General features: G+C 35.8%; 2 protein-coding genes and 1 pseudogene across 4 annotated transcripts; 1 reads left to right on the top strand and 2 right to left on the bottom strand.

Moving 5' to 3' along the window:
* Positions 1-961: 961 nt before the first annotated feature.
* Positions 962-2,447, bottom strand: LOC116124063 (WRKY DNA-binding transcription factor 70-like). Its single transcript, XM_031409774.1, has 3 exons — positions 2,045-2,447; positions 1,544-1,648; positions 962-1,448 (listed from the first exon to the last, which is right to left on the bottom strand). Exons 1-3 carry the CDS (start codon positions 2,413-2,415, stop codon positions 962-964), a joined length of 963 nt encoding a protein of 320 aa, XP_031265634.1. The 5' UTR covers positions 2,416-2,447.
* Positions 2,448-6,011: 3,564 nt separating this feature from the next.
* LOC116124000 (phospholipid-transporting ATPase 1-like) lies at positions 6,012-14,581 on the bottom strand. Of its 3 annotated transcripts, none has more exons than XR_004127150.1 (9): positions 14,166-14,581; positions 11,925-14,027; positions 9,762-10,110; positions 8,762-9,548; positions 8,443-8,566; positions 7,979-8,198; positions 6,975-7,433; positions 6,580-6,881; positions 6,012-6,427 (listed from the first exon to the last, which is right to left on the bottom strand). XR_004127150.1 is itself a non-coding variant. In XM_031409715.1 (8 exons), the coding sequence occupies exons 2-8, from the start codon at positions 13,381-13,383 to the stop codon at positions 6,680-6,682; spliced, it is 3,603 nt and encodes a 1,200-aa protein (XP_031265575.1). In that variant the 5' UTR covers positions 13,384-14,027; positions 14,166-14,581; the 3' UTR covers positions 6,429-6,679. The 3 variants fall into 3 exon arrangements, 1 of the variants encoding a protein (XP_031265575.1); XR_004127149.1 differs by having other exon boundaries at positions 9,762-10,113; XM_031409715.1 differs by lacking the exon at positions 6,012-6,427 and having other exon boundaries at positions 6,429-6,881; positions 9,762-10,113.
* A 6,731-nt stretch (positions 14,582-21,312) lies between these two features.
* Positions 21,313-22,729, top strand: LOC116124064 (annotated as a pseudogene).
* The last annotated feature ends 4,511 nt before the right edge of the window (positions 22,730-27,240 follow it).

Genomic DNA, 27,240 nt, shown 5'->3' on the forward strand with positions numbered 1-27,240 from the left:
TTAGGGTTTAAGATACAAGAATATGGGTTAATGTCAACTTCATATGTAGTGCAAAGTTGAACTTGGTTATATAATATTTGAGTAACTTGCAAATTATCTATGGCCACTGTCTTCGTTGTGACATGGATATAACTAAGTTAATTTAATGCATACTATATCTGCAATTGGTCTAACTTTACCTAACCCAGTTCTTATCTTTAATCCAAATTATATTGGTGGTTATAGATTCTTCGAGATGGTATCTGAGGGTATCAAACCAGCTTGCGTGCACCTCAACTAGTCCCTGAAACCCTGAAGTTAATGACCAGATAAGCCTCCAGTGAGTACCCAGTTCTTATTGTATACTATATCTGCAATTGGTCTAACTTTAGCTAACCCAATTCTTATCTTTAACCCAAATCATATTGGTGGTTATAGATTCTTCGAGATGGTATCCAAGGATCTGAGGGTGTCCAACCAGCTTGCGTGCACCTCAACTAGTCCCTAAAGCCCTGAAGTTAACGACTAGATAAGTCTCAAGTGATTACCCCTTATTAATAGTCGTGAAGATTCGAACTTAAGACCTCTTGAGTAATATATCCAAGAGTCTCAAACGAACCGTCAAGCTGGTAGAGCCTGTTCAAATACTGTTTTTTGGTCCATGCTAGAAGACTACCTTAACCGTCAGCAACTTTTATTCCTAAAGTGTTCAACATAATTACTTAGCAAGCAAGGAGTTCTTTAATGCACACTATACATGACTTTATCATAACCTTATCTTAAAAAAAAGGCTAGGATTCATTTTCTCCATGTTGAGACACTAAAGCAGTACTGATACAGTAATGGAGAAGCTAAAATTTTTCATATTATACATTAGGAGGGGAGTTACAGAAGAAACTATGAGTCTTATAAAAAGAAGCTAGAGCAAATTTAATAAAGTTTTTCCTACAAGAACATATTACAAGGGAACTGGGCATATAGATTAAAAGACATATTGCAAAATATCATCTTCAAAGTTGACAGATTCCACCGCCATGACTTCCATGTCCAAACTTGAACATGAAGAATTACCCCCAGAAATCACCTCCCCATGATCCGATGACAACAATGTTGTAAGTTGATCATCATGAGGTGGCAAGAGATAATGATGATCGGACGAAGATGAGGGGTCATTATGATGATCACTAGGTGGTAACTCATCCCTGTATTCCTGTTTCACAGATGAGGAAAAGGAAGAGAAAAATGGGTGGTTTTGTTTATCTGCGATGGGGATATTACCAAAGCTGATCATCGAAGATTGATCCTTTGAAGTAGAATCCAAAAGAAGCTGAGAAGCCTTGAGCAAATTCTTGCATGTATGATGACCATAATATATTGAACGGTACAATGGAGGATTCTCTTCAATTTGTTGGACTTGCTTTGTGGCCTGGCAACCTTGGTCATGCTTGTGGGTGCACCTAAAATAGTTCCTGCACACAGAAAATGGATCAAAACTTAAAATTAGGTTAAAGATCTAGCTAGATTATTTCAAATAATCTTTTCTGACTGAATTTTGATATCATACCTTGGGTATTTGGCATTGAGAATCACTTTCTGTCCATATTTTCTCCAGGCATGGCCATCGTCCGTCAGGGTAGAGGTCTCTTTGGTAATCGAATCAGAACACTTTCTGCAATCAAGAAATGGGAAATAATATAGTGATTAATTCAAGTGAATTCCAAAAGGAACCTCAATTAATTAGTGTTAAGATTAGTAATTAAACACTCCTGAATTAAACAATTAATCAAAAGCATAATATATTTATATATCTTCATTAATCAATGGTTAATTAATCACTCAAAATATTAATCTAAAAAGTTCCAAAAACATCTCTTTCTCTCTTGAACATCACTAAACTAACCCTAAAAAACTATTAATAAATACATTTTCACTAAACATTATTGGTTAATCACTCAAAATACTAATCTAAAAAGTTTCAAAAACAACCCTTTATCTAAACTAACCTTAAAAGACTTTTTTTTTTTATTTATAAAAAAGGTAGAATTATTATTATTATTATTATTACCTTCTCTTGTAGCATCCTCTCCGATCTTTGATTGTTGAAGTAGTTTTACTACTTCCCTCTGAATCCTCAGACTTGACAGCAACATCAGCGTCCCAGGTGAAGTGGGTAGGATCAGTTGGAACTTGAGAGACTTCATCAGACTCACCATAACTTCTCTTCAAAATGGAGAGACAGTTGGTGAAAGACTTGAGTATGTTGAGAACAAGATCTTGATTGAGTGATGAGATTGCAGCATTAGTATTATTATTGTCGTTGTTGTTACTATGAACGAGATCGCGAAGCTTAAGGGTGAGATCTCGACCTTTAACGAGCTCATCAATGGCTCTCCGTCGATCTGAAGGAAGATGATCAGGCCAAGAGGAAGACTCCATTATCTCTGGTGGTAGATTGAACTGGAACAAGAAAATTGGGCGGCCTTTATATTTGAGAAAGAGACCAGGGGCCAGTGAGGGAACCTTCAAAGAAAGATTCCATTACTTTATAAGCTATTTATCATCCAACCACCCACGCGCTAGTTCCACTCTACTTTCACATATTTTTTATTTTTTATTTTCCACGAATTAAGTAACCCCTATAAGTTTTGGAATATATATCTGACACCCCTATAAGTTTTGTACCCTTGTCTTAAAAAATAAGTATTCCTAATTTATTGTATAATGTTAATGAATATATTGGATTGATTACTTCTTTCATTGAACATAAACTATTTCATGCTATAAATTTACTATGGATATCCATACCGTAAAAAATATCGACAACATATTAAATTTGAGTCAAAATTTCCGTATGATTAGTTTTGATGTGCAGATATTTTAAAGTTTTTAACATATGAAATAAATGTGAGTAGCTAGCCTCCGGTTTTCATTTTACATTTTTTGAAGCAAAAGACTGTTTTTTTTTTATAATTATATTTGTATTCGGGCATGTTTGCATGCATCTTCGACTAATCTCTATGATTAACAAAAAATCTCATCGCCATGATTACCTACTTAAATTTAGGGAGTCATAGGGATTCAAATATAGGATAGTGCGTCTAACCACACATCCCAACGATTGTCCTTCAGTTGAGCTACCCGAGGGTGGGCAAGAGACTAGTTGCTAACCATTTGGCACAGGTAAAAAAATTAAAAGACATTCATACTAGAAATTTACTATATATATATGATGTTTCTTTAAAATGAAGAACATCTCCATAATTTTTAGATAATCTTGAGACTTTCTTTCTATTAAAATTTTTTTATTATAGTCAACCAGTTATAAACCGATTTTAATAAAGCTACGCCAACAACTCCTCTTCACAACGCCGAGTGGTACCTGTCCTGTCACTGTCACAGTAGCTCCACCAACGGAAAATGATTTTGACTAGACCAAAGAAACGATTGTTTCTTCATAGGAATAGCCGTTTCTTATAAAGGTATGATCATTTTCTGTTTCTCAAAAGAAGGGGAGGAGAAGAAGAAGAAGAAGAAGAAGAAGAGAGGAAGAATAAGAATTAAGAAGAAAAGAGGAGAGAAAAAGAAGAAAGAAAATAGAGAAGAATAAGAAGAGAAGAAACAGAACAGAAGATACGGTGTTCCTAAAGGAACAACCATGTTCCCTCAAGAAACAATCGCTCCTTATGAAGGAACGGTCGTTCCTCATAAGGGATGGTCGTTCCTTCTCCAGGAACAACGTTTATCTATCGTAGTGGATTGGATGTCTTGGGTGGGGTGAGAGATGACATGACAACGTAATCTGTTGACACTGTTAGGTTGTAAGAGATATTGTGAGAGGCGGTTGTTAACTTAGCATTGCTCATAGAATAAGATGCTTTTAAGTAACTTTTACTAGTACCAGAGGCAAACCTATATATTTTTGGTAAAGTCAAATATAATCAATTTGACTAAATTATTTAAACATGAAGAAGCCAATGACAATTTAAGAACAAAAGCATGGGTTTAATTCTCGGCAAAAGCAAGAGAAAATGGTGAAAGTGTGTCTTGTATATATAGGGATATCATGATATTAGATAAACATTTAGGGGGGCTAAGTAATTAACATATCTTCCAATCCACTAAGAAAAGTGTTAGGTGGGCAGAAAATATCACCAAACCGTGATTCCACGCGCGTTTGAGCAAGTGTTAGCCGTACAGGTTACGAAAGGATGAAGTAGGAGGAGACGTCATTATCTGCATTGTCAGCATCAAGATGGGACCTATTAAAAAATAAAGTTGAGTTCATTGGTCTCCGTTTCTTACCGTTTCAGACACAACGATTTTCGAAGGACAAAATGACCTTGATTATACTAACTTGAGACGTTGATTCTTCCGTAATAAAAGAAAAATCGAGGGCAATCTAGGCTAGAAGAAGACGACAACATCTAGTTAGTTAGGGTTACGTAGGTTGTATAGTATTTTTATAAGCTTGTCCTATTAATTAAAAAATATATATATATATAAGCTTTATTGTAATATAATTTTTTTATCAATACAATTTAATAATTATATAAATAATTTGAATATATAAAAAAGAATTGTATCATAAATTTATTTATTTATTTTATTTCTTCAATTTATTTAAAGTATAAATCATCTTATATGAGCATACTAATTCCTTTAGTCATAATACCAATGTGAACATTTATTGATGGTTGAAAATAAAATAAATAATTTGGTACTTCACGATTCGTATGGGTTATAATATTATCAGATCAATATATGATTTCGATGTTATTTAAAGATAAATCTATTATTTTCATGTGCACCTTATTTGTAATATGTTTCTTTATACTACTACTATTATTTTTATAATTTATATGAATGATTGGAAAATAAAACGTGTTCACATTCTTGTGGTCATCTCCTTGAATCAACTATACACATAAAACATGTTATAACTACATATTGGATTTAATCAGGCTGTATCCCAATCGTGAGTGGTGATTTCCCTTTAAATATCCGCGATTAAGTAGGAGCTATGACGGACCAACAGTGAATTACTGTAGAAGTCTCGTCTTGAGAATAATCGAAATGTACATAAATTGGTCAAACATCTTGATTGAAAAAAAAAAAGATTGATCGAACTGTTAAACATGGTAATTTGCTTCAATCACAAAGTTTGGGGTTTGTTATGTCCACTATAGAAAAATATTGGTCTATGGCTTTTCAAAGACCGTAGAGTTTCTGGGTTTAAATATTGGGATCACTTATCACAATAACATTATAACTTACTTGATTCTTTGAGCTTATAGAATGTTCAATCATCCTAAAGTTAGTGAGACACGCACAAACTGACTCAAACATCGCGTTACTCAAAAAAAAAAAAAAAAAAAAAAAAAAGAGAAAAAAAGATGTACAGTTTACAGATTGAATTGTACAAAAACTTGTTAGTGGTTGGAGGGCTTATCCCTCTTTTTTTTTTTAAAAGAAAAAAGATGAGAATCCTTCAAACATAAATCCAGAGGCTTTACTACACCTGTACTGTATGTACGAACATTAATTCAATAGGGCCTGCCCCAAAAATTGATTGAATCAAGCAAATACAAAGCACCATGATTGCCACTTTGATTCAAATATTGTTAGTTTTAAATATGGCAGCTGTATTTGTGCCTCTCTTGAGTCTCTGGTACAAAAGCAAAAACACAAGCTATAAATGTTGAATAATACTATATTTACCGACCCAAATACTGATTTTTATATACCGACTCACTACCCAACAACCCAAATCTGAAAATTTAACTCCAGTCGGTATGTAAAATCTGTGGCTGAGTCGGTCAGCCTAGCATCACTGATAAATGTTTGATTTGATTAAACAAACTTATAGAGAGCCAATTCAATGGACGCCATTAATGGCCAAACATTAAACTCTTCTGTGAACATATATTTATGTACTAGACATCACTCATCTTAATAGAAATCCAAATATGCCCTTCATGATCGTTATCGGCCTCCATAGGTGAAGTTGCAAGATTTGGTCAAGACAAATGAAATTGAATGAAATGACCTGTATTTCTGTCAACAATTTTTTTTTTCTTTTTCCTAATATTTTTCAGTGTCAACCTGATGAACTTTACACAAACTACTACATACTAGGGAATTATATTTTCTGTCCATCTTAGCCATTTCAGGCTACTAATATTGTGATCAAATCCTTACACACTGCCAAATCCTCAACACTCAAAAGAATCAACCGAAGTTGAAAAGCTCCACTCCTGGCTTCGCATCTTCCAACCTTCCCGATTTCAATCATCCAACTGGCTATTTCAATACACCAGAACCACTCTCATTGGCTTTAATCGTCTCACTTGCCCTGACAATCCAATAATCGATAACTCTCTGCTCTGTTGTCTCAATGCCAACCATTTCTTTCGATTACTGGTGCAAAATCAGCTTTTTTGGAACTCATCTGAGGAATGCCAACCACATAACATCACTTACATTATATTGAATAACTATTACATCCCGAGTAAATAATTACAAGGTATTATCAGTTACAACTAACTTCATAATATAAGTATGTACAATTGATAGAATAAGGGAAATAAAACAAGCGCTTACCACAGAACTTTACAACTAGATGCCGTCGGAGAGCCATATCAAGCATGAACTCATGGAAAGCCATCTCAAGATGGGTTCAACAAGAGAGGTAAAGCACATGCTAACTGGAATCCTGATTTGGTTTTGAACTCAAATAATTAGCTTGTTTTCTTAGTACCTCAGCTTCTCTGGCTATCTGGATATCTGAAGGCCAAAAATGTTGATGTACAGCTTTGAAAAGAAAACGAGGGAGCAATGCAACAATTATAATAAGCAAAATGGTGAGCCAATAGGTTGGTGACTTAGCCAGATTGTAGATTGTCCTGCCAAAAACATTAAAGTGTATTCACTTAGTCTATAGAACTAGAATAAGAAAGACAATGAAACATATACTACTAGACATCAGCAAAACTAACCAGTAGTTGGGTAAAATAGGGACAGAATCCAGTACCACCATGCAGGCGTATGTAATAACTATAGATCCCCATACCGCCGCATGAGTAACAAATATCCAACGCTGTATATCCATAGCCAGGTGTATACTAACAAGGATGACTACGGCTAATGTCCACAAACTGCCCATGCTCCAGATATCAATTGTGCTCTCCTTGTAAACGTACAAAGGAATATAGAAGAGAACAAGACTCTGCCATAGTGTGTCACACATAGTGATCCAGAAGAGATGCATATTATATGCCTCCTGTCTATGCCCCGCACCATAAAGTTTTGGATACTGTAACAATGTCCTATGACTTAAGTCTTTGTCCAGAATACCGACAAAAATAGTGGGCACAGATGTATATATAACAGAATAAAATACACTACTCCAATCTGTTAATGCAGAAGTAGTCGAAAAAGCTGTGCACAAAATGTACCTACAGAAAAATGAAAGCATGTTAATAATAAACCACAACTTCAGAAGTGCTTCATGATATAAGATAATAGGAGAAACAAACCCCTAGTACTGAAACTGCCACATTTTTTGTTTACGATGCAAGACCTCAAAAGCAGCCAAAAGAACAAGTAGCTACTTCCAATTTTCTCTAACATCCCACATCAATCAGATATATGGGCCAAAAGTTGACAAAGCTTTAAATCATCCAGATATCCATTCACAATATCCTATTCAAAGACTTATCCATTTATAATGCATTATTTGTCATTTAACAAAGGAGGGAAGTGCTTGCTCATAAGGAATTCAACAGCTATGTTTATTTGTAACTGAAAAAGGAAATTCACAATATTTTTTAAGTTTCTTGTGGTTCAATGATTAATGCTTGGCGGTAAAAGAAGACCAAAACATAAAGAAGTTAACTACCCGAAATCAAAATATATCCCACCAAAGACAATAATAAAAAATATGTTAAACATAGAAGTTTGAAGAAAATATAAATGCTCACATTAAAGAAACTATGCATACCAGAATAGCATCAATACAAAAACAGCATTACGGTAGAAGTTGTATAGAATTAAATAGCCCACACGCTGATAATTCCAGTGTCCATGCACCAAGAGTAATCTTTTCAGAAACCGAAACTGCCCCATTGCAAAGTCTGATGCCATCACTGCTTGACGCCCTTCCTGACCACATATTCCAACACCAACATCCGCCATTTGGATCATAGAAACATCATTGGCCCCTATAAAAATGCCATTGGTCAGGTAAAAGCAAGAATAACAGCTTCCTGGACAAAAGCAATTGTGTGTGCAATGATACATGCTTATGAACATCACAACTATTTCAGAAAAATCAAAACATGACAATAAATATTTGTTTGATGTGTAAGCACAGAAATATAACAAGCTTGCCGGAGCAGATCATCCCAAGCTGAACTGAATCCCCCCTCCCCAGCAGCTAAGTTAATTGTCCGCAAGAAAACTCACCATCACCTATGGCCAGTGTCATATCATCAGTTCGGCTCTTGATTAGATCAACAATTCCAGCTTTCTGCAATGGTGCAACCCGACAGCATAGCACAACTTGACAGGAAGTCGCAAGGTCAAAAAGCTGTTGAAACATAAATGAATTATCAAGTAAATATCAAGGAGTTAAACAAGTTCATAGACTATGGAAGCTAATTCAACTGCATTATGTACCAAAGCATAACTTTAACATTTAAGAAAAGTAAACTGATAGAACAAAGTTAATGTAGTACAACATTTAAGTGGAGTAACAAATAGAAAAGGATAGAAGGATTCATACATCTGTCTCCAAATCCTTCTCCAGAATATACACCAAACTATTTCCATCAATTATGAGTGCCAATGATGCATTCACTTCATCCTTCCCAGAACACCCTTCTGGCACATTGGAAGACTTCGTATCATTCGGAATCTCAAGATGGTTGTTTTCAGTATTCTCTTTTGATTTCGAACTATTTTTTTTTCCATTGGATGATTTCACACCATATTTAGCTTTTTCAGCAGCTAAAAGATTTTTGCATTCCTCCTCAGAATTACCATTTATAATTATTTGCTGCATATCTGTGGACAGAAGTTTGCAAGAAAGACCAATTGAAATTGCTGTCTCTTGTTTATCTCCAGTCAGAACCCAGACCTTAATTCCCGCTTGCCGAAGGGCCTCAATTGCTTCTGGTACACCATCCTGTAGCTTGTCCTCAATTCCAGTAGCCCCAAGTAAATTTAAATTGGATTCAATAAGCAATGCCGTTTGGCGAAGTTTTTGAGCTCTATCGGCTAAAGAGGTGCTTGCATCTTCATACATGCGCTGCCACTGCTCAAGTTCTGCATCAGTAAGATCCCTTGCAGCAACGACAAGAGTGCGTAAGCCCTGTGATGAATATTCAGTCAGATGGCTCTCAGTTGCATGCCTTACAAGGTCATTCCTCTCAGAATCTTTAGCTAATATACCGAACATTGAATTATCAGCACCCTTCACCAACACCTTCACACTATTGTCAGGAAATCTGACAACGACTGACATTCTTTTGCGAACGCTATCGAATTCATGCAATCCCAACACATCAAACCTATATTGAACATAAAAGATAATCATTTGAAGCTTTTATTCAAATACTGAAAACTACAATGTTCATAAAATGTTGTATTAGAGCTAACAACAGAAATGAGTAGCAGAAACATTACTCAGTTTTACAACCACAGGAAAATAACTAGGTAGGATGGGTGGTGATGAAATTCAGGACAGAGAATTGAAAGAAAAGCTAAAGTGAGAAACCATCTACCTTAATCTCTTATCATTGATCTCAATCCCAATGTGGCCAGATGTGCGCTCAAAGAGAGTGTATCCATATGCTGAGGCTGCAGAAACTAGCGCTTGCTCATCTGGAGATTCACCCTGATAATTAATAGTTTCTACATTATCATTATCAAGTGATTCGCTTCCGGTGAAACTGGAAGATCTTCCAGAACTAGGAATTGGGATCACAGTATTACATGCGGCCAGTGTAAGGAAAAACTCATGTGCAGCAATTCGTTCATCACCAGCTAAGTCTTTGGTCAACAACTCCATTAATTCATAATCAACGGCAATTTCCGAGTTAAGTTTCCATCTCCTTCTACCAACAGCTTTTGCTGCTAAAGATAATGAAAGAGTTAATTAAAATAAATTCTCCTCAATTTATCGACTGAAGAATTTGCAGCAAGATTGTCACCAAAAGAAAAATGACAAACAATAAATACAATTTTCATGATGTAGCTTTCTTTGCACGCAATCAATACAGGATTCACTATGAACATTAAAAATTTATTATGTTTTCTAATTTTCAAGTTCTTTACAGATCATAAATACTACAGTCATCAATGAAGATCAGAAAAAATGACTTGAATCAAAATAGATTAGCTTTCGTAATTGTTTATCTCCACAAGTTTACCAGCCATATGGCATAAACTACCTTTTAGACATTGGTGTAGTTCTTCTACCAAACTATGATATTTTTTTTCTTGTTAGGTTAACTGCTGTTATTTTTGTTGTTTTTAGTAACTAATATATCACTTTAATGATAAGGTGTACAATATCAATTACCTCAAAAACCTGAAAGCAAACCATGAATAATTAAATGCCAAAATAAATCATAAGTGTCACCATTACTATCTTTTGAGGTTGTTCTGGTGCTTATATCATTCGTTACTCACAACCAATGGACAGCCCGAAATTGATAATTCAATGATGCAAGAGCTTAAAAAAAAAAAAAAATAAATAAAAAAATTGGTTTGCTTCCTCATATAGATGCTTCTACCAATAAACTCTAAAAATAAGGCCCACTATGACATCAGTCACGGTGATTATGTGTTCCCAACCCTATCCTTCACAAACAGAGGGCATTTGACACAACAGAAGCGAGCCTTCACTAAATTGAGCTTTGAAAAGAAAAAGAGTTAAAATTCTTGATAGACATATTTCAGTTTTATGTTTAATGGCACAATATGAACTAACCAAATGTATTTATCATACAAAAGATTCTAAAATAAATTATTGGCAAAGTAAGCTCGCAATCTCCTAGAGTCCTCATAATCTTGTAAATATACGTTTTCAGTAACACAGGTCTCATCCAGCTAATGGTTCCATTTGGAGGAAAACTTTTCATTCGTAAGGGTTGATTCTAAGCTAATAAAGCACATATTTATCCATTCTACTTTTTATTGATTGTTCCTAATAAGATAAGGACAATGTCTAAATTATCCTTTCATTGCAATTTGTGCAATGGTCTTCATTACTAAGCATGATTTTGAAGGCTCAAACTAACGAAATTACTAATCAACTATAATAACTTTCTTAGTTGCTCCCACTGACAGCTCAATTACTCGGTGTCACTGGTCCAAAATAAGATGAGTAAAATTGGAAGGAATTGAAACGTCAAGACATGCCAATCAACAGTCAGATGGTAACAAGCAAACAGAAACTTGAACCATGGATTGGACTACAAAGAGACCATGTTACAGGAATCTCCTGCTCTAATTCCAGTAAAGAGCTGACATTTTTTACCCTACATTGGACTACAAAAAAGTTTGTAATCGTAGTTAAATTGTATTACTATGCTAACAACGGAAACAGACAGCCACAGCATTAAAGAACACATGATATCATAAGCGTATACATGACATATAAACAAATAAAAGAAAATAATTGCTATAGCCATGTAAGATCAGAAGAACATAAAATTTTAACCGGCATTGATCACTCAATGGCTGCATCATACACAGTGTTCACAACATTTGTAAGTCAATACATTCAATGACATATAAGAAACAGTATAAAGAACCTAAAATTTCATGACGAATTATTCTGCCAGCATGCACTGGTTTATTGATATTGGATCTCGTAGCCTTGAGAGCAACATGCCTCTACCATAAAGGAAAAAAGTCATCAAATTACAAAGTTGACATACCTGCAGTTCCCTGTCCTTCAAATGAATCGGTCACAAGCAAGGAACTCCCGTAATTGTTCCCGTACACACTTGCTCTTCGAAATTCCATTTTGTTTTCTGTAAGTGTCCCAGTTTTGTCTGAAAATACATATCGTATTTGACCCAAATCCTCATTTATATTCAAAGATCTACACTGAAACCTTGAACCAGTGCTGCTGTCATACATGTGCCTGTCTTCAATCATGAAATATGACTGTCCCAAACGAACCAGTTCCATTGTAATGTACAGAGAAATTGGTATCATTATCTGAAACACTATAACAGAGCTCAAAAAGGAGAAAAAAGTCTCCATGGGAATCCCATAATATTTGTACTTTTTAAATTTATCCTTCCCATATGTGAAATACACTTTCCTGTAATAAGGCAAAGTGTTAAGCTCCTCTTTGTGGCGTAGAAGCCATAGCCCCATCCCACAGGCCACCACCATACACATAACTAAAAGAAAAACGGACAACCACAGGGTTTCCCTGTTCATGTAACCTTCCAATCTGCTTCTCTTGGATGGAGATGCTGCACTATTCAACATTGCTTTTGTTTCCTGTCCTGCATATACCACAACACCGATGATCGATTCAGTGTTCTTCAGCTGACAACCACGCAAAACGATGTTTGATTGGCTCAAGGAGAACTTTTGCCCATTGAACTCCATATTGGCCGTGAACTCATAAATATTCCTGTTGGGTTGCTCACATCTGATCAGCCCTGATACAGAATCTTCTCTGATCGGCCCTGATATAGGATCTTCAGGTCCTGCAGAAACCGTTTCTTGCCTAGCATACCTTGTCTTCAAGTTTGACTCACCATCCAAATTCATTGTCTGAATGTAAGCAAGCCCACTAGGATCGCTAGTGCTCAACAAGACAATGTCACATGGAATTGTCTCATCAGAAAGGATTTTCACGACCTCACCAGCCCGGATTTTTTTCCATTTTTTCAACTGAAACCGATCACCTTGAAGCACCAGAGCTTCCCGATTGTTCTCTTTTTGGTCTGATCTGTGTCTTCGCCAATCCTCATAGCCATCTTTAATAGCTGTCACACAAAGCACAAACAGGAGGGGGAAAAGAGACACTGTCCTCCCAAAGACGGCAAGAGGGGGAAGCTGGTTGAGAGCAGCAATTGCCAGAAAATATAAATAGGCTACCCGATGGAACTGAATGAAAATATTCTTGGGCAAGAAGGTAATCAGTGTGTACTTGCTTGTTGTGATCTCATTCCCAGTGAACTCATACTTGTCATTGGTTTTCCTAGGATCATTAATGTAAATTAACCTGGTATTCTCTTCATGAAGAAGATTATCTTCAAACTGCGTGCTTTTGTGGCGAACCCTTTGTGACTTACCATGCTTTTCCTGCATCAAGGTAGACCCTTTGGAGATTTCAAAGGAACTGGAACTGCGATTGTTGTTCTGCAACTCCATTACACCCGAAGAAAACAGGTGTCCACTCTCTTCTGCAGGGCATGCCAATGACAACTATGTAAATGAAGGTCCCCAGAATAGAAATCCCTTGTCTTAGCAGTAGAAGAAAGGTGAGATTCAACAGATTTCAGACAAAAACCAGTATCTCTAATAGAGACAGTATTTGTTGTCAGGAGACCCCAAAGAGGTAGAAGGATGATCCGGTGATAACAGCGATGGCTACCGCCCACCACTCATAAATTATTTTCCAATGCCCACATATAACTTTCCCCACGTTTGACAATAATTCATCACCACAATCAAACCCCTCCTCTTTTCTTTCCCCAGCCAAACTAAACAAGCCAGAGATATCTCAGCCCCCTTTTGTTAAAAATTGGGAATACGTTTTCCAATGCAAACCCAATTTTTATGTTTAATCAAATCATCATCTCTCCCAGTCATTCACTAACTGGCTCAGAGCTTTAACTTCTAAAGAGAAAACATATCAAAACTGTCCTTCCAATAGCGAATAAATAAAAATCCAAACTTTATCACCAAAAAATATAAAACCTTGACAACACAATCGATTCAAATGATGACAAAATCCCTGATCAGATCCAGATAACAACAACAATCTACGGATCAATCCTCCAGATATGCCAAAACTGAAAAAACACACAAGACAAATAAACAAACACCAGCAGCAATTAAAACACGTATCAGAACATGACAGACATTAATAACCTAACAACCCTAATCCCACTTCAAAAGAAAAACAAAAACAAAAGCCACAAATTACATACCTAAAACACGCTTAATCTTCCACTAACAACGGACCTCCCACTCTGTTAACACTTACCAATGGACAAAGTGAAAGCAAAAATAAAAAGCTTATCTCTCGGGATTAAAAAAAGAGAGGGAAATCAGACGGGCTTTGAATGCACTGAAAACGAAATCATAGTGAAATGGCAGAGGACAGAGGGAGGGATCAGATCAGGATCAGATCTCACCCCGAGTTAAAAATGTGAATAAAAAATAATAATAATTAAAAAAATTATGAAAGGGAAAATCGAAAAAGGAAACAGAATTGAAATAGGAAAGGGTTAATTGGGAAAACGGCGAAGGGGAAGGCGAAGGAGAAAGCGGTGGGACGGACGCAGGGCAAAAGCAAAAGCACAAACACCGAAAAAATGGGGCCCAGACAGAGATGGAGATGCCTGGATTTGTGGTAAACCTCAACTCATGGCTTTTGTCCTGTCGCTTCCCTTCTTTCTATTTTTTATATTATTATTTTATGCTAATCCTAATTAATTAACCTTAATTAAACTAATTAATCCAAATTCACTTTCCTCTTATTTTAGACATAATTTTATTTTATTTCTTCTATGTGTTCATTTAATAATTATTGGATTAAAATTCCCAATTATGGAATTTTCAAAATTTTTAATCTAATAATTTAGAAAAATATATTTAATCATTTTTTAAAATTGTTACTTAAGAATTATCAACGTGGATGAAAATAATACAAAAATACTCGTTACAACATTGTACTTATTTTTAATCAATCAAATTAATAGAGTTATCCTTAAATAAGATCATTAAGTCTAAGTATTTCTCAATTTGTAATTTTTTTTTTATATTTTTAGATTAAAGAAATTAACCTTTTATTTTTTTTATCTAAATGTCTAAGTCAGATTACGTACATCCTAACTAATCTCTAAAACCCTGAAATTGATAATCGAATAAATCTCTTTTGTGACCCGTGACCACTTTTATTAACAACAAAAAATAACGAACTCAACCTTTTAAATATTATAAATTAACCCTATATTTGACAGTAAATAACATTACTATCCATTTTTTTAATTATTGAGAAAATAAAAAATGAAATAAGTAGAAATAAATATTTAATAAATAAGAATACAACAATTTGGGAATGCAAATTCCTCCGCATCGGAAAATTAAAGGAAACTTTTGTTTCATAATTTAGTGCACCGTCGAAATAAATTCCAGATTTCAGATTCAGTGTACCGTACGGTTGTACTTGTACTGGCCAACAAACGGCGAATCGTTTTGACGGGACGGAACAGTCGACTTCTATTTCTATACAATACAAAGGGGCCTGTTCAAATATGTCAAGTCACATTCGCCTCCTCCTCGAAGACGGGGAAATTTTTGTGTATCCCGAAATTGTCCCTGCACCAAATGGGAGGAGCCGAGGAGTTCCGGGGCCGTTAGTGAGGAGGAGATCGTGTGGTTGAGAGTCGATTAGCAGGTGTAGTACAGTAATTGAGTAGCAGAGTTTGCTGAGTTCTTACTCAAACTGTGAGTCCTTTGGTCCATCTGTCAGTGACACTGTGCAGCTCTGCCTTCTTCAAATCTTAAGAGCTTCGAATTTAAAGGGGTCGGTTTGAGTCCAGTATTTTTTTTTTCTTTTTTCTTTTTTTTAGAAAAACCAGAACCTTTGGATTTCAAATCAACGGCTTTGCTAGTAAAGAAATGTTAATAAATTTTTTTATTTTTTATTTTTTCATAGGCCAAACGACATACACATACCCAAGGTTTGGAGAAACGACAGACTGGTCTCCAATAGATTTCAAAAAGATAAATTGGTACCTTTTGTTAATGAAAACACTAAAATACCCTTAAAATTTGATATTTTAGTTTTGTAAATATTTTTAAAACCCCCTAGGTTTGATAATTTAACTAAATACCCCAATACATAAAAATTTTATAAAATGACAAAAACACCCCCATCGGCCGTGCCAGATTCCGGCCACCACCTCCGGAATCTGCCAGAAAGTTGTGTTACACCACAGATTGGTCGGATCTGGTGGGTAAGGCGTTGATATGACCTTTTCCAGCCAGATCCACAGTGGATCTGGCCGGAAACGGCCAGATCTGACATGAAAAAGCCAGATCTGGCCGGAAAAGACCAGATTTGGCCGGAAAGTGACGGCCAAAGAAATGGCCGTCGTTGTCTGTCAACGATGGCCAAGATTTGCCGTCGTTGACAGTCAACGAAGGCCATTTCTTTGGCCGTCAATTTCCGGCCAGATCTGGCCTTTTCACGTCAGATCTGGCCTTTTCCGGCCAGATCCATTGTGGATCTGGCCGAAAAAGGTTAGGTCAGTGAATTATCGGTCATTTACGGTGTGACGTTGACCGTTGTGACAGATTCCGGCAACCACCAGCGGTGACCCCTGGAATCTGGCAAGTATGGGTGGGTGGGGGTATTTTTATTAATTTTTAAATCTTTTCTAGGGGTATTTGATGAAATTAATAAACTTAAGGGGTTTAAACGTAATTAAAAAAATAGACTAATATTATTTTAAGGGTATTTTAGTATTTTCATTAACAAAAGGTACCAATTTGTCTTTTTTAAACCTTTTGGGTACCAGTCTGTCATTTTTCCAAACCTTGGGTATGTGTATGTGTTTGGCCTTTTTTTATACAAATACAAAAGAGAAATAAAATTGTAAATTGGAAACTAGTGTAACGATTAAAAGTTGTTTTTGATAGGGGCTGAAAATCCGGTTAACCGAACCGAATTATTAACCAAACCGAAATATCGCTTGATTATCAGTCAACCGGTTTATAAACCGATTTTAATAAAATTTGAAGTTAAACTCTTTAGAATAACAAGACTCTAAATGGACGTCTCACAGCAGTCCATTTCAAATACGATAAATCATAATCTAACACTTACATAACAAACAAACCGACACCTGAGAGTCTGAGACGCACAGAATTGGGCTCACTTAGTCTCAGATTGAGACATCTCATGAACAAAAACGCAGAAGCAGAGCTTCCAAACAGACCCTAAAGCTAAAAATATATCAAACCATCGAAGAAGAAGAACACTGAAGTCCGATCATGGCGTTCTCTTCTGGCCTCTTATCCAAATCCAAATAGAAAAATAGTGAGAGAGAAGAAATGGAGAATGACGAAAAAGAAAAAGAAACAGAAAAGTGAAAGGAGAAAGGGGAAGAAGACGAAAAAGAAAAAGGAAATCGGTGGAGAGAAAGAGAAGAAGAAAAACTGAAAAGAGAAATTAGTGAAAGGAGAAGAAGACGAAAAGAAAAATAATTGAGTGGAGAAGCAGACGTAAGAAAATGTGTGGAGAAGCACTGTAGTCTGCATACCCACTACCCAAGAAAAAGTGGGGCCAAGAAAAAGGAGGAATTTTTTTTTATTTTTTTAAAATCGGTTTTGATTAACGGGTTTAATATTGCCCTTAAACGGTTAACTAAATCTAAAATTTGGTTTGATTATTTTTTAAAAGAAAAATACTACGGATACTAACGTTTTGTATCAAATTTTTATATCAAACGACGTGTTTACTAAATCAGATAAGTTATATCTATATTTGATGAGTTACTATCAATTAAATATAGATGATCGTCTGTTATTATTGAACGATCGTTTATTTAAAATAGACTTTTGTCCATATTATATAGATAACTATTTACCTAAAATGGATGCATGTTCATAGTTTAAACTAAAAAAAATTGGCCTAAATTATTTATGGACGCTCGTCCTTAATATTAATAAATTTTAAAATTTAAATTATTTAATGCATTAATTGTAAATCCTAATTGAGTTAAGAATATGACACTTGTCCAATTATTTTGAATATGGACAAAAATTTAATGGAGCTTGTCCAATTACTTTAAATATTGACAAGTTGAATGACAAAAATTGAATGAATATAAACAATGACATGTCCATTGAATGTAAATTTTTTTAAAATTGTTTGGACATATGGACGTGAGTCCATAGTAAATAGACACTCGTCCATATAAGATGGACGAACGTCTATTATTTTTTTTAAAAAAATTTTGGATGGACACCCGTCCATATAATATGAATGAAAGTCCATTAAATATGGGCAGACGTCCATAAATATTGGACAACCGTTCATTCACGAAAAACTTCAGCGTAGTCGCGTCTGATTGGTTGCCATGTCCTTTAGTATAAAAATTCGGTGTTCGTTGCATTATTCTTATGAAAATCGAAACTGGACTGGTTAATCCGAAAAACCGGTTTTTCAGTTTTCATTTTTTTTCAGCCCTAGTTTTCCATGGCTTTTAACCTGAAAACAAATTTTAAATTATATATGAGATATATTTTTAAAATATTAAAATACAATTCAAAATTTTAAATTGTATTTTAGTTTTTAAAATTTATTTTTAATCACAAATCAAACATGCCCAAAATTTGTTTATCTTGTACTTTAGTGCACACGACTAAAACAACTCATATAATAAGACATTACTATTTAATGTGTTTTGTTCGCCTGTTACACAACATTAAGATAAAAGTAAAATAATTTATTACATTTCTTCTGAATAATATATTTGATAAAAAAAAATTAATTTGTATTTATTAAAAAATAGTAATTAGTTAGTTCTAAATTCTAATTAGTACAGTAAAAGACGCTGTAAATTTTCTTTGCCCTTAAGGCGCGTTTGGTTAACTGTAATAAAAAGATTATTCTGGTAACCTATTTTTTAATCCAGATATTACACCTTATTCGGTGTTAGGTAATAAAATATTTTGATAATCTTCCAATATCAATAATAATTATTGTTGATAATTTTAGAGTTAATCTGATTACTGATTGAAATTGTGTTATTTTAAAATTACTGGGATAATCCTATTTTTGTTCCCATTTTACCCATAATTAATTGGCATTTCGAACACAAATACCCTTGTATGTCTGTCAAATAATAATTAACTCAACTGTGCAAAATGACTTTTGTAACAACATAAATTCATTTTTTGAACAAAAATGTCTCTCATTTTACATAAATTAATCTTAATTTTATTATAATTTTACCCCTAAGTAATTAAATTTTTGGATAATAATGCTTTTATTCTGAAAACTATTTACATGAATACCACCCAAAACACCCCACCCCACCCACTCAAGATGACTGCTGGCTACTGGCCATCACTGCCGCTGCCATTGACAATCGTTGAAACGGCGCATAACTGGTCGAATCTGGCTAATTGTGTGCTGATCTAGTCGTTTTCATCTGAATCCATTGTCGAATATAGCCAAATCCATGGTGAGCCCATTTATGTGGGAGCCCCTGACCATACATGCCGAGTGTGAGGGAGGATGTTAGAAACTGTATTCGTCTCATATAGCCATGATGGGTCTGATGGGTTTGGACTCTAGCCATGCACACTAAGCATAGGACTAATGAAAATCCTAAAGAATGTATGGGCTTTTGAAAAGATATGGTGAGTCTTTATAGGTTTGGATCCTGGCCGTGCACGCTGAACGTATGACTAATGAAAATCTTGAAGAATGTATGGGCTTTCAAAAAGATGAAGATGGAAAGGGTCAAGAGAAAGAAAGTCTTTTGAGCAACCAACCTAACATGAGGATTCTAACTTACCCACTTAAAGCAAATGAAGATTCTCAAATGGGGAAAAACGATAGTCAACATGTATTAAACAACACCAAGAGCAAAGGCATACCATGCCCTAAAATAAACTAGTGATGATTGCCATGAATGGTGCCCTCGAGGATGTGTACAAAAAGGTCTTTGTCCATTCCTGTCAACATGGTGCACCTCTCAATAAAGGGGCGTGAAAACGCCGTGGAGATTTTGATCGAATGAATAGGGATCATTTGATAAACATTTGATTGAGGAAGAGATTCCATAATCCAAGATGAATGCTTTTTTTTTTCATTATGTGCTGACTAGATGCCTACTTGCATAATCAATCGATGGACGGGGAAATTGCGTGAATGACGAGACCGGCCTAACCTAAAGTAACGGCTCTTCCCTGTGGTGAATCTTGATTGACTAACACTAGGGTTGAGATGTTTGAGACTTGACTGTCTCTCAAAGGATAAATGAAATTTACCAAACATCGCATGAATTTTTCGAGGACTTTATTACATTCATGCTTGTGTTTAAAAAGAGTAGAGTAGAAAAAGAACAAATAAAAACAAACAATAAGCATGAAAAACATCATATAATATGATATCGATGTCCCTTACAAATTTAAAAATTGGGTCCGTTTGTTTTAGTATTTTGGATAGGATTTTGGATATTTTTAGAGTTGGATGGGAATAACGAGGTAGGATTTGAAAATTAACAAAACACCCCTCTATATTTGCTAATTTACTAAACACCCCAATATATAAATTTTTTGTAAAATGACAAAAACAACCCCACCCACAGTTGCCAGATTCCAACCAACACCATCAGAATCTGGTGTTATGGTGCACAATCGGTTGGATCTGACTGTTCGTGTGTCGATATGATCTTTCTTGGCCAGATCCACCACAGATCTGACTAGAAAAGGTCGAAATGGCTGTCAACGACGGCCAAAGGCCAGATCTTTGGTCGTGGATCTAATTGAAAAATGATAGATCGACACACTACCGGCCAGATCCAACTAGTAGTATGCCATTATACCAGATTCTGGCCACCTTCCAGTAGTGGTAGTCAAAATCTGACAAATGTGGGTAAGTGAGGGTGCTTTTGTTAATTTTTAAACTTTTTTCTAAGGTTGTTTAATTAAATTAATAAACTTAAGGGATTTAAAAATAGTTGAAGAAAATATAATAATATTTTTAGTATAATGAAATAAGCAATTATTTTGAGGATAGGATTAGAAATATGATAGGAAATAATGAAACAAACAAATCCAAGATATTATGGTAGGAGTACAACATAGTAAGACAATGTATTTTACATTGAAGCCCAAACAAGGCCCAAGCCCAATCTGAATCCGAGGCCCAAGAAGAAGTATATTTAAAATAATATTATCTACTTAGAAGCATACTATACATGATACCAATTCATATTCACAAACTGTCCCCCCTCACAGGCTTCGCAAAATAAGCAGCGTTTTCCACCACCTCCTGCAGGCATTCTCAACTGGCTTCTACTGCTTTACCTGGTCAAATCATTCCAATCAAAATCTTCCTATCTCTCCGGTACGCCTTTTCTTATTTTCCGGCCACTAGATCTAACTTTTTTTGTTTTTCCTTAATTTTTCTAACTAATTTTGTTTTCTAGGGTTTAGGTTTATTTAGGGATTTTCTGAAGATATGGAGAAAGAGCTGGTGGAGCTATTTGAAGCAGCCAAGAAGGCGGCGGACGTGGCGGCCGTTGACGGAACATCGTCGAGTGGACCCGAGGTTTCGCGATGTGTCGATGCGTTGAAGCAGCTTAAGAGCTTTCCTGTCACGTATGACATCCTTGTCTCCACTCAGGTATTCGTTATTATCATTATTATTATTATTATTTTTCTAATTTGGATTTTCTGTCACGAGTGAGAGATTATTTGTTTAATATGTGATTAGGGTTGTTGATTGTCTATTGTTTTTAGGGTTAAATAAAGTGGAAAAAAGAACTGTTACTAATAGAAGTAAGGAATAAAGACTTTTCCTTTAGCTACGTGATTACTTTTATTTGGATTTAAATTAGAGAATCTTTTGGAGTTTATGTTTGAAGGTGAAGCTGTTACCTCTTTTCCCCTGTGCAAGCTAAAAGTTTTGAATGGATAAACCAATCAATTATTTGTCTGTAATTTAATATGATAAATATGATCCATATAATCCAAAGCATAGAATTTTCTATTGTGATAAATTATATCTTCAAAATCATCATGATTAAGGTATATGTCAGTTAAACTTCTGACTCCGATTTTCTGAATGACCAATTTACCTGAACAATAGATAGCCAATACTTTTTGGAGTATCAGATTAAAGATATAACAAAATTGTACCAGCTTGAACTGGCCCGTGTCTCTAAAAGAAGAAGCGGAGTGTTTCATGAGCAGATGGTCAAAACAATGGATAGCCATAATTTGTTGGATTATCAGATTACAGAAATAACAAAAGTGTACTGACTTGAACTGGTCAGTGTCTCTATAAGAAGAAGCAGAGTGTTTTGTAAGGAGATCTTTAAAACGAAGCCAACTTTTTTCCTAAAAGTTATGGTTGTTACAGCTCCTAATGATCAGTTCTCAGTTATGGCTATCCATCGTTCAGGTAAACTGGTTGTTTGGAAAATTGGAGACAGAAGTTTAACCTGCAAAATCCTTGGTCATGATGATTTTGAGAGATAAATTTATCACAGTAGAAAATTCTATGCCTTGAAAATACAGGTCATAATAAACACAGAGGTTGACCTTGTCATTTATATACCTTCGTATCCTGTGTTATACAGTCATTTAAAATTTCTATATCACATATTTCAGGTTGGAAACGTCTTCGCGCCTCTCACGAAACATCCAGGGAGAAATACAGAATGTGGCTTCGACTGCTGAGATTTGGAAGAAAATATGCATGCAGAAGAACACCAGAAAAAGAAAATGGTTAGCACTGAAGTGAGGTTGAGAGGTTCAGAAGGCTGTAATTTGAAAAGGTTTCAACAAAGAAACTGTCAAGATTGAGAAATCTGGCAGTTTTTCAAGGTCAGAAACTGTGCGGGTGGAAAAGGAAAGTAAATGGGGTGCTGAGGCCTGTCAAGGTTGAAAGATAATTAGAGGAGAAGCAAGCTTCTATGGTTAAAACCAACCAGGCACCCTTGGGACCCCAAGCTGACAGCATTGGTTATGTATGATGTCTTTGCGTGACAAATTAGGATCTTCTTGTGGAGGCTTGTCCAAGTTGCTGGTTGAGGCTCTGAAAGAGGGTGCATGCAGTAAAGTGCACGGATCCAATCCGGTCGCTGTGTTCTGTGTTAGAATCTGTATGTTTGAAACATTAGGCGGTCTCACGGCTCCCAGAAACTCAAGTACGATCTATCATGTTCAACATCAAGGATCCAAAAAACCCTGATTTGGAGGAGGAAGGTTCTCCTTGAGAGGTCAAGCCAGAGAGGCTTGTCACAATGTCCCCAGAAGAAATGGCAGTGATCAAGGCAACAGAGATTAGCCAATTAAAGAGAAAGCTCTGTTTGACTGTGAGCGAGTTATTGCCACCAAAGGCTACAACTGATCAATTTAAGTGTGGTCGTTGTGTCTCAACGTAATGCACTTACTAATCAATGCAGACTAGGAGTGCCCGATAACCTATGACAACCTATGGTAACATGTGTAACGCCAACTCATTGGAAGTTCTGCTAATAGATTTCCTCTATATCTGCCATTCTTGTTGAGAGAAATTGAGCAGATTATCCGGAAACTTGATCCCCTTTGTAACGAACAATCAGTCGATGTAGTCTTTTAAGGTCTTTAGAAGGCATGCCTTTATTGAATTTTTTTTTTTTTTTTCTTTCTTCTTTAGGCAATCTTCATTAGGGGTACGGGCATTTGCGAGGTGGTCTGATTTGTAATCTCTCTGAAAAATCCTAATAAAATCAGGTACACCTCATTTCTAGTTCCTCCTCTCCCGCAGTCAGTCGTGTAGTTTTTTTAGTGTGTTCGGTAGCCTTTTTTTTTTTCGTTCTTTTAGCTTTGATTAATGTATTCTTCTGAATACATCAAATTTGTTTCAACCACCAGCTTGTATGCCCTCGTGGTGTGCTGGGTGTTCCTAGATGTTGAGGTGAGGAGAGTGTCTATGTTAGACTTAGAGCTAAGTTCTCTTCTGTACTGGAAACATGATTATTAAATAGCAATTTTCTTCTTTGGGCTTATGTCTTCAATGTTTTTCAATATGCATTTGCTTTTCATGAATTTTTTGAAATTAGAGCCATGAAAATGAGGAACTCTCTGTTTTGGATGATATATAGTCAAGAAGAGCGCAACAATTTGAAATTTCAACCACTGCTATAATGAGACATTATAATAATATTGTCTTCTCCGTGCAAGCACAATAAAGAATTCAACTAGAGCTTGAAAAGCAAAACATTTCTATTTCTCTTTCTCTGTAATTTCTTCTACGGGGCTCGAGCATGGACTCTGCAATGTGTTTTCACCCACGGATTCTTCTTCTTCATCATCCATCTTCACCACCCAATTCTGAAACAAAAAACATTCACTTATTTCAGTCAATTTGAAAGAACATCAAGCATAGTTTGTTGGGTTTATTTTTATTTCTCACATGGAGATGGATTTGGCCACTCGTAATCTCTTTTCTTGTTCTTTCTCTCTCAGAGATCGTATGGATGAATTCCTCTGTTTAACGCAACATTTTAAAAAGTTATAACTTGATGGAATGAACCCAGAAAAAGAATGAGAAATGAAAGAAAAAACGTATTCTTACAACAGTAAGCCTTGAGTTCCTTTATCTGTACAATCTATCAACTTCAATCTCCAGCATCTTCTGAGTATCCCCTCTGTATGAAGCTCCTTCATTTGCATATCCAGCATCGTATCTCTTTCATTCAACATCTTCTCTGTTTTCTCTTTGCCAATCTCAATCTCTCACTTCTTTCTCTGGCGCTGAGTTCCTCCGCCAGCGACGCATCCATTGAATCCAACTTTGTCACCACAATGATTCTCCTCCTCTTTCTCCTTGTTCGATCTCCAACCACGGATCTGATTCTGTTTCTGATCATACATTCTGCTTTTCCTTTGACTTGTTCTTTATATAACTGGTGGGCGTTGAGACCAGCGTTAGTGGCGGAAGGCTCCGCCCGGACTTCGGCTTCAGCTTCTGCTCTCCGCCGGTGGTGGGCAGTGACTGCCATTTTGAGGTCTGGGTCATTTTAGCATCTGGGTTTACAAACTAAGGCGACTGGGGTGAGTGCTAATACGCTATATATATCTTGGATGATACAGGTTTAAATTTGGATGGAGCCAAGCGCTAACGGCTACTTTATTCAATATTTAAATTTACTTTTTGTTCTTTAGTAGAAGGGGTGTGGGCCTGCTGCTACTGAATATGTTTCGGATTCTCGATTTATTTTTCATTGAAAACAGTGAAATGACATTGACACCGCTGATTTAGTTAACATTATGCCAAATTAAGGTATTAAAGGTATCAATTTCTTCATGAATCTTTGGTCGATCTAATAAAGATATAGAACCAGGTGAACTCTGTCCAAATCAAATCCGACACTGGAGGTTTGGTTATTTTGAGTTTTGAAAGGGCTTCTGTCCCTTTTGACTAACATTTGAAAACCACTGGGTTAAGTGAAGTGCTCCATTTCCTTTTGTCTTGAAACGTGTATCAATGCACAACAACATGGCCTATTTGTTTGGTTAGAGCAGTTTTTAAAACCCAGCCCGGCTCGATTGTGGAACCGAGACTTAGGGCCTTCACCAGGTTGGTTATAAATTTTTCTATTAATTGAAACCTAGAAATTAGGCATCAGCACATGAACAATTGAATTGGGATGTTAGGGTTTTGAAAAGACTTGAGTGGAATGATGGCGAAAGGTGATTTTAGGTAGTGAATTGGTAAAAAATGGCAAAACTATGTCGCCAAAAGAAGGCAGTTGTTGCCAACATTGGGGAGCTCTATTTTAAAAACCAACCGACAGGTCGGACCAGACCCGAGCTTCTCTGGTCCGGTTTCAAGTTTTAGGGTTTTTTGTAATATTTTAAAGTTTAAGGGTGAATTTGTAATTTTATAGGGATGTTTTGGAGATTGTTAAAAGTTTAGGATTGATTGGTATTTTGTTTGGGTATTTTTTAAATAATAAAATTTAAGGGTATTTTAAATTTTTTTAGGGGATTTTAATAATTAAAATTTGAGGGATTAATTGTAATTTTTTAAAAATAAAATTTCACTGACGTCCTCAATCCAACCGGTTGACCGTTGACCCGACCCAACACAAAACGGGTTAACCTCGTCTGGGTTTTAAAACAATGTTGGAGGCAAATAGGGGGTGAGATAAGTTTTGGTAAGAGACTAAGAAAATGTTTTTGCGTGTAGGATGTGTGTGCACAAAAAAACAGCCCTATTTGCCAATACCGCCGGTAGTGTTTGGAGTTTTTTGCAAGATTTCAAACCTATAGAGACTTATAGTAATTTTCAGAGGCATTTTTGTTAGATTTCAAACATTTGGACTCCGGTTTGATCCGCGGTCAAACCGGTCAATCTGGACCCCACATTGCCGGCTTTCACCCGGGTTGGTTTTTAAAAACACTGTTTTAGAGTTTAGACCTGCATGGGCCAATTTGATTTTTTTATTCATTTTCTGTGAAAATGTAAATTCATTAACAATTTATAAAGCAGTTTTATTAAAATGTAAACTTTTAAAGCAGTTCATATTTACACAACAGCAAAAGGCATAAGATTTTCGGGAGGGAGCACATATCACAAGTAAAAGGAAAGGGTGAAATAAGAAAAGCCCTGGGAGGAGTAGGAGGAGGGTCATAAGTACCATTGGAAGCTCCCAATCATCCTCTGCTTCTCTCTCTCTTGGTGGGATTTCTTCCTGCTGAACCTCTCCGCGTGCGACGATCATCGTCAATTTACCAGGCCTTTCAAGTCTGCATATTCTCCAAGTTCACTGTCAAAGTTTCCCGCTTCTGGCTGTCCCAAATACCCTGGTACAACCATTTAAGTTTGTGATTATCTATCAGCTAAATAAAATTTAAATGCAATGACTTCAACATTTTACAAGAAATAAGGAGGGTTTTTGCATATCTGCAAATATACGTTCTCTAAAACATAAGCTGTTTAGGAAACCTTGAATACCAACGGTTGAGAATGTGCAACCGTGTTTGAATTACGAAATGCAATTTTCTTTTCGGATAAGAACATGAGAAGACAATTATCAAACCAGAAACTAGTAATTGGTAAAACATCAATCTGATTACATCTCTTTTCCCGGAGGGTGTGGTATCGTGTCATATTGTATGCTTAATCACGCATCAACAAATGACTGTCTAATGCTTAACTAGTACTTACCACTTGAAGCAGGGAAAAGCATTAGTCTCCGTGTTCAGTGTGAGTGATGAATCATCTTCATGGGCAAAACTTCTGGAAATTAAGATATTTTTAGC

This window comes from Pistacia vera, unplaced genomic scaffold (assembly GCF_008641045.1).
Source record: "Pistacia vera cultivar Batoury unplaced genomic scaffold, PisVer_v2 Contig147, whole genome shotgun sequence".
NCBI lineage: Eukaryota > Viridiplantae > Streptophyta > Magnoliopsida > Sapindales > Anacardiaceae > Pistacia > Pistacia vera.

What these genes read in the sequence shown, in the direction of transcription:
- LOC116124063 (XM_031409774.1), bottom strand. Translation starts at nt 2,415, where the DNA reads ATGGAGTCTTCCTCTTGGCCTGATCATCTTCCTTCAGATCGACGGAGA. An exon ending in AGAGGATGCTACAAGAGAAG is followed by an intron (nt 1,649 to 2,044) that starts GTAATAATAATA and finishes TCTTGATTGCAG; the next exon opens with AAAGTGTTCTGATTCGATTA. An exon ending in CTCAATGCCAAATACCCAAG is followed by an intron (nt 1,449 to 1,543) that starts GTATGATATCAA and finishes TTCTGTGTGCAG; the next exon opens with GAACTATTTTAGGTGCACCC.
- LOC116124000 (XM_031409715.1), bottom strand. Translation starts at nt 13,383, where the DNA reads ATGGAGTTGCAGAACAACAATCGCAGTTCCAGTTCCTTTGAAATCTCC. An exon ending in TGAAGGACAGGGAACTGCAG is followed by an intron (nt 10,114 to 11,924) that starts GTATGTCAACTT and finishes CATTATCTTTAG; the next exon opens with CAGCAAAAGCTGTTGGTAGA. An exon ending in ATCAATGATAAGAGATTAAG is followed by an intron (nt 9,549 to 9,761) that starts GTAGATGGTTTC and finishes TGTTCAATATAG; the next exon opens with GTTTGATGTGTTGGGATTGC.